The following is a 10,467-nucleotide window of genomic DNA, read 5'->3' on the forward strand; positions in this document are numbered from 1 at the left end:
TAAGACATTCATATTATTCAACAAAGAAAAAATAAATCTTGACTCTATCAATCATAATAAACATAATTTCATTTTAATCAAAATCTAGCATTTATTTCTACAAAATTTTCAAATTTAATCAAAATTTGGTTATTTCTGTTTTGCGAAATTATTACCGCATTCTAAATATATCGTTTTCAAGCTACTTTATTTGATGCGATGTCTCCTTCTATTACATAGAACCCAATAATTTTGATATACAAATTTTGCCTAAATAATCATAAGAGTCATGGAAAGTCAAAACAAAAATAAAATGAACTTTGCTTACAAGTTAAAAATGCTACATATTAAATGATAATAAATATATTTGGACATTTGATTGGTTGGAAGCAAATTGGATGCCTATTTAAATATTCCTTCTTAACCCATCAACAAAACACTTATGTAATTACCTTTTTTTTTTTTTATAAATGATATGTATATAAAAAACATTTGTTTAAGCACAATCTCATATCTTAAAACAGAAAAAGACAATAGAGTTAAGTAATAGAGTCACCCAAGTATGATCACTATCATTTTTAACTCAAATATTTCAATTCAATACAATTCTTCCATTTTCTTCTCAAATCACCTTAGAAACCTCCTGTTGAAAACTAGGCAAGATCTCTTCAACATTATCATGTTCAGAAAAAAGACACAAACATTTCAGAATTGTATCAGTAATTTCTTTGTTAAGACGAAACCCATCAGCTGCCATCCGTCTAAGCAAACCAATTATTTCTTCTTTTTCACCCATAGCAAGAAAACCCTTTAGCAAAGAATCGTATACAACAGCAGTAGGACCATAACCGCAAGTCACCATCCTCTCGATCGTGGCTTTTCCCTCCTTCCAATGTTCTAATTTCATTATTCCATTTACAAGTGTTGAAAAGGTCACAACATCAGGTTCCACGCCCATTTGAAGCATTTTTTCGAATAATTGTTCCGCCGATTGTAGATCATTCGCTCTTAGAGTTGCATGAATTATGATATTAAAAGATAAAACATCCGGTTTACTGTCTGTTTTGCTCATCGCTAAAAAGAAACCCTTTGCCTCCTCCAAACTACCTTCTTTGCAGAGACTTTCTAGTAAAGTGTTGTAATGATGAGGTGCAAGCAGAATTCCACGAACAGTCATGTGAATCAAAAGACCTTTCGCAACGTTCATCATTCTCAATCGGCAGAATCCATTTATCAAAGCTGAATAAGTATGTGAATCCAGAACTAATCCCATTTCAAGCCCGTTCTTCAATAACTTCATTCCTTCACCAACATCTCCTTTCTTCAAATGAGCATGTATTAGTATATTAAAAGGAAATATTTCTCTCATGTTCATTCCACGATGAATCTCCATCGCTTTCTTTAGATGACCTTCTTTACATAGCCTGTAAATTAAAGCTGTTAACAATTGATGATTTGGCACTACACGATTCTCGTCTTTCAACATCAAAGATACTAACCTCACCGCCTCATCAACCTTCCCATTCTTGCAAAGCCCCCAAGCTAATGAATTATAAGAAACAATGTCGGGTTTAATATTATTCCCCTTTGTCATTGTTTCAAAGACTCTTATAGCTTCTGCAACCATACCAGATTTACAAAATCCATCTATTAGTGAATTATATGTTATTATGTTTGCCTCCTCACCTTTTTCCGCCATTAAGTCTACCAACCGCATGGCATCCATAGGCCTTCCATCTCTACACAGCCCATTGATTAAAACGTTATAGATTACCAGATCCGGTTTTATTCCTCGGTGTGACATAACATTGAATAACTCGCTAGCTTCCTCCCATCGCCTCATTTTGCAAAGATACTGTAATAAACTTGAATAAATGAATTCGTTCGGTTCAACTCCTTTTTCCAACATCATATCGTAAAGTTTCTTTCCCTCGTCGAAATTCCCAGCTTTGCAAAATACATTTACAAGTGCACTGTAAGTAATAACATCCGGATTGAGGCTCTTAAGCTTCATGTCATCAAACAAATACATTGCTTCTCCCATTCGACCCTCTTTACAAAGTCCGTTCATAAGAGTGTTGTAAGTAAGAACATTCGGATTGAGGCCCTTCAACCTCATGTCATCAAACAAATCCATTGCTTCTCTCATTCGATCATTTATACAAAGCCCGTTCATAAGAGTTGTGAAAGTAATAACATCCGGATTGATGCCCTTCAGCTTCATGTCATCAAACAAATCAATTGCTTCTCCCATTCGACCCTCTTTACAAAGCCTGTTCATAAGAGTGCTGAAAGTAATCACATCAGGCAATACAGACCCTCTGCACCATTCATTGAAAACCTTTACAGCTCTTGAAGTATCACCATTTCGACAAAGTCCATTTAAAACAACATTTATACAATATGTGTTAACTTGAAAACCACACTTCACCATCGTGCCCAACACTCCAAAAGAAAAATCGGGGTTATTTGAATGTAGGAAAAACTCGATCAGAACTTGCAATGATATGAAACTGCGAAAAACTTGAATACCCTTCATCTTATTGTAGACATTGATAACCATGTTATACTTCCTCGACTGTGAAAATGTTTGTAAAAGAAAATCGCATGTTGATTCAGAAGGCAGGCCGTGGATTTCAACAGCTTGATTAAAGAGGAGCAAAGCATCTTCGAGTCGGGGACTGGATTTATCACATAATGATCTAATTTGGGTTTCTATGTCATTGAAACTTGATTCTACGGTTGCTGAAGATAAGCATTTGGTGTGAGGACGAAACAAGAGATAGCAATTGCTGCAAAGTTGCTTCCTAATAACCATTTCACTACTTTCTCAAAATGATTTACCCAGAGAGTGAAAAAAACAGTGAACGGAGACGTTTACCGGGTAGAGGCCATTCTTTCCCTTCGCCGCCGCCGCCGTCCAAACTCGGGAACGGAACTGAGTCTCCGACCGAATTACTGCAGATAACTCGTTGGTGGATCGAGATCGTTGTTCAATTCCTCGTAGACCAAACCCTAGCCAGGCATTTCTCCAAATATTCCTGAAATCTTAACAGTCTTTGTTAACTTGCTCCTCTCTCTTTTTCATTCGAGCTAAAATTTTCATTTACTTTTCCAAGTGTAATTTTTTACCTTAAGTTACTATATAATGTCTAGTTAAATCAACGGATAAAATAAATGATTTTTTTTTTTTATATTATTTGATTTTATTCTAAACTCAATTTTTATTTATTCCGAAATCAAATTATATGATCATCTTTATTTTGGTAATACAATTATTTTTTCATCTCTTCCTAGATTTAAGAATTTTCACCATAAAAAAGATACATTCTATATGTATTTGTTTTGAACGTGATTAAATAATTATCTTAATTTGTAAAAAAAAAATATATAATCTATTATAAGTAATATAATGGATGGTTTAAGTGTTTTAAGAGTTCACGTTAAAATTTGTGTGTCTTTATATCATGTTAAATGCTTAGTTGATTGAATATTGATAGATTTATAAATGTGACACTAAATAGAATTAATCATTTATACATTACTATTTATGTGATTTTTTTTTATCAACAAGTGAATTTAGAGTTGAGTATATTTTTTTTGCTTGTTTATACTAATGGAGAGAGTAATATCAATATAATGATTATTTTTTAATAACGGTTAATGAAATAAAGAAGATAAAAGAGAAATGAACTTTATTATGCAATAGGGATAATAATGTTTTTATTCATGCAATGAAAAGATGAATGTGAATGGTCTATTGAGCAAATTTTAAGATTTATATACTCGTTAGAATTGCAACAATAAATTGTTTCTAATCAAATAGACGATAAGTTTGATGTAACAAGATAAAAAAATATATACCAGAGTCATGGTTGGAATTAGCTGATACCCAAGGATGACATGATCTTTGTTGAGTTCCTCTAGATCAATGGTAAGAGCTTTGGACAATGATTTCATTGGGTGTAAGAGGGTGGGAATGGCTGAATATTAGTAACTTTAGGCCAAGGATTGGCCGATTAAAAAAACTAACATAATTAATGAATATTCTGATTTCAATTAAATAAGATGTTATGATTACACTATGATTGCTTTTAATGTGTAATATAAAGACCATATCTTTAGTGCGCGCTAATGTTATTTAATAATACTGCAGAAAAATTAATTAATTATATATATAATAAATGCGATCATTTTATATATACACAAGTTGGTTTAGACATACATATTTCATCAAATTTGGGATTTAAGCTATCACATACCATTAGGACCGTATTTATCTCATATTTATTAATTAAGATTAGATCTAGACAATTTCTATATTTGACAATGAAACAATAATTAAATTACAGACAACAACAATCAATTAACGTCTACCGCGTTTTTACTTTTATTCTACTTGTGACCTTCTGCTCAAATGAAATATCCCATATCTGGCAGAGCTTTCTATTGTCTTAAATCTTTTCGATTCCTCTCCAGGATTGAATGAGTGCATTTCCATCTAAAGTTATATCTCTCCAAGTATCTCCAGCGGTTCTACTTCTTCCACTGTGAGTTCTTGAATTTTTTTCTTTCCAGATATTGTAGATTACTGCTCAAAAGTAGCATTTTAACATACTTACATAAAAGGATCTTCATTTACTTTATTCTTCATCCACTCTTGGGTTTCTTCCAATATTCTTGAAAAATTGATGATGTTCATGTTTGCAGCATACATCCTCCAGATTTGTATTACAAAAGAGCATTCTCCAAATAAATGGTTTATGCTTTCCTCAACTCACGAACATAGGACACAGTTGATATCATGAATGTTTATGTATTTTCGAATTCTGTCTTTTGTTGTCAACATTTTCCTGTATACCAGCCAAAGAATAAATTAGTGACGAAGAATAATCTTTGGAGACCATACCATATTATGCTCCTGTCCTCTTGTTATAACCATTTCCCATGTCTTTTCTGTAATAAACTTCTCATTGTTTTCTGTTTTCCAGCATATTTCATCATTACTTTCATTGAGTTGCTTCTGTCTCATTAGGTTTAGATTTATAAATTAAGTTATATTTATTAAATTAAGAGAAAATATGGATATGAGATATAGTATATTCATATTTTTACTACTTTGGTAAGCCTGAAATTCAATCAATACTAATTCAATTATTGTTTATTTTTTCTCTTCATATCTCCTTACTTTTAAGGATAATTGGATATGCATCTTAAATATGGATATTAAGCATAATTTGATCCATAATTTTATATATTATCTTAAAAAAAGGGGTTTTTTACAAATATGTTGTCAAATCAAAACCATCATTGATTATCATTCCAGAAGAACAAGAAATTCTAGTAAAAGATTATGATCAAAGATTGTAGAATTGGATGAACTATCTTCCCTGCCAGGCATTAATTGATTTTGGAACTAGTGATATTGAATTTGCAGCCTTCTCCAACCTACATGAAACTTGAGAAGTCATTATCATCACGCAAAATAAGAGCGTGTTATTAAGAAAGGACAATGAAAACAACATCAGAAGGATGCAGACCTAATTATTTCTTGTACAACCTTCACTACATATACATAGGAAGAATCTGTCTCCAAAACTTGACCTCCCAACACAATTTCATCTAGAATAGCATGCACCTGTAAGCCTATATATATCAAATATACAACAAAGTTTACTTAATCATAAGTTTGTATTGTCTCGAATAATGTGACTTCTTTCAATAACGAGTTCATTTCTATACATTGAATATATTGAGCTTATGCAATGGCTACATAAAACGAAGAAGATGATAAAAAATTCTTCAAAAAGGGTACTTAGAAAATGTGAAATCAAGAATGAAAATCTATAACAATGTACCTTGCATAAGATCTAGCATCGCTAGTTCATTTTCGTAGGTATCAAATACAAAGACAAAGTATAGTGTTCCAAAGGTCTTGCAGACAAGCATAGCATCCTGCAATAATGGGAGTATAATATCAACCTCTACATCCAAATCAACATTTTGGATCTCATTGCTACCAAAATGAAGATGTAATACACTAACTTGATAATCGTAGAATTTGACCAGACGAGGCTTGCCTTGATCATTCATCACTATCACTGCTCGTATCATTCTCTCAAGTTTTTCTCGCGACGTGACCTATAAATCCAGCGAATTTCAGATTTCGAACAAGCCTGAAAACGTAATCTCAACACTCAAAATCCTTTCATTGGCAATCCAACTTCAATTTTTCTTTTTTCTTTTGATAAACAACTTCTATTTCTCTCTCTCTATTTGTAGATTAAACTCAAATAATAATAAAATGCAATTACTAACTATAAATGGTCTTGTCGCGAGACGCAACCGCATTCGCGAGACATACCCACGAGACGCACCCGCATTCGCGAGACGCACCTAGAATCCGCCGCAACAGAGACATTTAACCAATCAATCCCTAAACCCTAAACCTAACAAACAATGCGTTCAAAAAAAATAAACAACAAGTGAAGGACAAATGAAGCATACCAGTAGTAGCGGACATCATGGTTGCCTGCCTTCGCTGGGATTCCGACGTCCTTCGCTAGGATTCCGACGTCGTCGGGGGTCCGTCTTCTTTTTAGAGAGGAGGAGAAGGGAGAAGACGTGAAGAGAGTAAATAGAGAAAAAAGAAAAGAAAAGAAAATGGGAAGAAATTGATTTTTTTTTAATTATATATCAAGGGCATTGTGGATTTTTCACAATGCACTTAGTTGCGTGACGCAACTAGAGGCAACTAGAGGTTGCGTGACACAACGGGGGCATTTTTGTTCAAAAAAAATAATTGTCACCAGCGCATTTAATTTTATGCGTTAACACTTATAGCAAATAAGGCCCTTTTTAGAGTCATTTCGAGTTAGAGCATCATATAAGAATTGAGTTATTCTTAACTAATGAAAATTATAATATAATATAATATATTTTAATTAGAATAATTATTAAATAAATACCAAACAAACTAGGTCATTATATTTTAGAATAAAATATTTTAATTTTTTAAAATAAGATTAACAAATTTAATTTAAATTTGAAATAATCAAATAAAAATTCGATTAAAAAAATCTTTACTTAAACTAATTAAAAATATTATTTATTTGATAAAGAGTTGATAATTGATTTTTAGTTTAAATTGTGAATAAAATATATGCGTATAAAATGTATTTTTAACTAGAGTTTCATTTTGTTTTGTAATTTAGTGATATTTGAGAAATGTATGAGTTAAAAACGGTCTTCACTTTATAAAATCTTAACTTTTGAAAGTTGTTTGTATAACGTTTTATTTTAACCAATTATTCTTCATATTCTAGACATGTATATGTTTTTTTTTTGTATTTAAAAACTGCGAAAACAATATTTAAATGATGATACTTGTAGCTGATCATGACGATGATTAAGGAGAAATGTACCTAAAAAATATCAGTTAAAGACATAAGAGTTTAAAAATAAATCACAAACAAGTCCTTATTAAAATAGATTTTATGAAATATTATAAAAATATTTTGAAATCATTTTCTATTTTTTTCTTAGATTTTTAAAAAATGATTTAGGATTCCAAACTTACAAAAAATAATTGTGAAATTAAGAAATGTAACCAAACATGCCCTAAGTCTCGTGTTCTCGGTCCTGAATGCGATTTCCATCGGCTGGGGTGTTGAAACCCTCGGTCTTGGGTTGGAACTCCTCGATCGAGTTGGAAGAATCAACGGTCGGGGTGTTAAAGACCCTAGGTCGGATGCAGGAGTCATCGGTCCTAGGTGCGAAGTTATCTGTCATAGGTGCGGAAGACTCTCGGTCGGGTATAGGAATCATTAGTCGGGTGCATGATTCATCGGTCATGGGTTAGCCATGGGCTAACTTTCCTCGGTCCTAGGTATGAATAACACTCGGACATGGGTTAGCCTTGGGCTAACTTCTGTCGGTACTGAGTGCGAAGAACACTCGGTCTTGGGTTAGCCTTGGGCTAAGTTTTATCGGTCCTAGATGCAAATGATTCTCGGTCCAGACTTGACCCGGTCTAGGTTTCTCAGTCCTTAAGAACATCAAACAACTACAGGTTTGATAATTTCGTTTGAGGCATGCATCCTTTGATCCAAGGGCATGGGAAGCATCTTATAGTTCCTAAGATCATTTAGAACATCATCCTGATGTGTAAACTTTTCAACTTTTTTTGAATACCTTAGAATTTTTTTCCCATTCTCATTCGATCGGGATGAGGTTCCATTCAACCCAAATATTTTTGTCATAAAAAACTAGTTTATGATTTTTCGGTTTTAATGAAGTGTAAAGAGTTTGTCAATAGCTTTCTATGCTTCATATAGTTGAATGAAACTAAAACATGAACACTAGTTGTTCATTTTGACCAATTCAATAACTGAATTTTTTTATAAAAAAAATTAGTTTTGGATCCAACATGATCGGGATGGATTGGAACTTGTCCAAATAGGTTCTCAACATCATTAGAAATATGCAAGGAAGTTTTCTGAAAACTCGATTTTGAAAATTTTCAAAATCAAATTTGGGGATTTCCAATTTAAGATTATTTATCTAGTTTTGTTTCAACAGAAAGCTTACAAATGATTCTAGGATCATTTTCCAATCAAGAAATCGAATAATAAGTCAATGTATGATAATGGAAAAAACTAAAATATAAAAAAATCAATTTAATCTGATAATGAGAATTACATTGTAATTGAAATCTTATTATGCGTTGGAGAACACTCCTTAACTCTTAGAGAAACTTTCTGAATGTCTGAATCAACACCTTACAGCATTACACAAAAGTTCTGAACTTTCAGAAAAGTTTAAAGAGCTTGCGGATTTATCTTTGGAGGTGATTGAGGGCTTGATATTGGATCTCTTGTCTTTGGTTTTCTTAGATAAAGCTATTTATAGCCACCCAAGATTGGTTCATCAACCAAGTGGGTTGGATTAAGTCAAACAGTCATTGATGGCGTTTTGTCTGTTCTCCGTCCAGTTGCTGGTATAGGCCATGATGATGCTCCTAGGCGTAGGGAAAATAATCACCGGAGTAGAGTGTTCATGTCACATTTTTAAAAGAAGTTTAAAGGTGAAAAAACGACAAAGTTCCATCTTTGAAAAATCAAAGACATCTTTGAAAAATCAAAGATGGATGCGGATGTTTATCCATTCTCGTCGCGAGGAATACGAAGATGCAAGGTGAAACGACGTCGTCTCGAGCTTCCACGTTTGAGCATCATGGAAGGGCCAAAACGACAAAGCTTTGGGCGCACCGGACCATGGGCGTTCCTTCAGCGCTCAAGCGTTCCATCTGCTTGGATGAGACGGTGTTAGAGCATCTGTTTGGTGATCTGTTGCTTCGTAAATGTGTCTTCCTCCATTTAACGGGTGACACTATGTGTTCCCGAGTGTTGGATGATGATCTAACGCTCATCTGATGGCCATGGCTTTTACTGCATCGATTCTTTCGAATTTCGGCCACACAAGATCACAAGTGATTTTTCAGCCTTGGAACTTATTTGAAATTGATTTTTTAATCCTTTTTGCTTCATTTTCAACCTACACAATATATAAAATATTTTTAATAAATATGACATTTATTTTTCCAGTTTATTTTATTTTATTTGTATATTTTTGGGGTTTATTAAATAATTTATTTTGGAGAAGAGGGATACAACATTTATTCTAAATTATTTATTTTAATCACATTAATTTTCTTAAAATTAATTTGAGATAAAATAACATTTGTCCCAATTTTATTTTTATTTTTTTTCTTGGCATTATCTTAATTAATTGGGATTTCATTATCACAATAATTAATACGATTAATTATTTAATCCTGTTTTGGCCTTATTTTAATTTATTTTGATTTTATTTTCTCAAAATAATTATTTAAAATTTATAAATTGGGTAGGTAAAATTTTGGTGCTTACTAATATAAATTGTAATTTTTTCCACACTAATAATATAAAATATATATTTAATTTGATTATTTTGCATTAGTATACTTACCTGCCAAATGAACATTTTGATGTCATCTATGATAAACGAGAACCTTGTACTCAACCGATGAAGAAGGTAGAATGAAACTATGGTTATGGCTACATACGTCACACCAACAACCACAGTGGAGATGAGAGAAGTATCGCCACAAATCCCAATTATTTTGAAAAAGATTGGAGCATAAAATATAATGACATTAACTTCGACAGACTATTGAATATTGAGACGAGGATGAACATTATCAAGTGAGGTCAATGCTAGTGTTGCAACATATTTTCCCACACCTTTCTCGCCTGCTCAATAGATTCCATGAGATTATTACATTACTAATCTACATCCTCGCCCCTTAATCGGTAGAACATGTGTTAGAAAAAAAATAGATCTGTATGGATACGACAGGAAAAATAAAGTTCCACAAACGATTGTATCTAAATGAACATGTTTGAAAACTTATCGAGATAAAGTTGAGGCGTGCTGGGCACTGTCCTT

The 10,467-nt window shown here is 32.6% G+C and overlaps 2 protein-coding genes across 2 annotated transcripts; both read right to left on the reverse strand.

Annotated features, from left to right (window-relative positions):
- Positions 1-523: 523 nt before the first annotated feature.
- On the reverse strand, positions 524-3,055 carry LOC124937587 (pentatricopeptide repeat-containing protein At4g28010-like). The gene is made up of 2 exons (XM_047477873.1): positions 1,479-3,055; positions 524-1,403 (listed from the first exon to the last, which is right to left on the reverse strand). Exons 1-2 carry the CDS (start codon positions 2,795-2,797, stop codon positions 602-604), a joined length of 2,121 nt encoding a protein of 706 aa, XP_047333829.1. The 5' UTR covers positions 2,798-3,055; the 3' UTR covers positions 524-601.
- A 2,305-nt stretch (positions 3,056-5,360) lies between these two features.
- LOC124939431 (AP-3 complex subunit sigma-like) lies at positions 5,361-6,072 on the reverse strand. The gene is made up of 3 exons (XM_047479908.1): positions 5,838-6,072; positions 5,520-5,625; positions 5,361-5,427 (listed from the first exon to the last, which is right to left on the reverse strand). Exons 1-3 carry the CDS (start codon positions 6,070-6,072, stop codon positions 5,361-5,363), a joined length of 408 nt encoding a protein of 135 aa, XP_047335864.1.
- Between the last annotated feature and the right edge of the window lie 4,395 nt (positions 6,073-10,467).

This window comes from Impatiens glandulifera, chromosome 5, assembly GCF_907164915.1.
Source record: "Impatiens glandulifera chromosome 5, dImpGla2.1, whole genome shotgun sequence".
Lineage (NCBI taxonomy): Eukaryota > Viridiplantae > Streptophyta > Magnoliopsida > Ericales > Balsaminaceae > Impatiens > Impatiens glandulifera.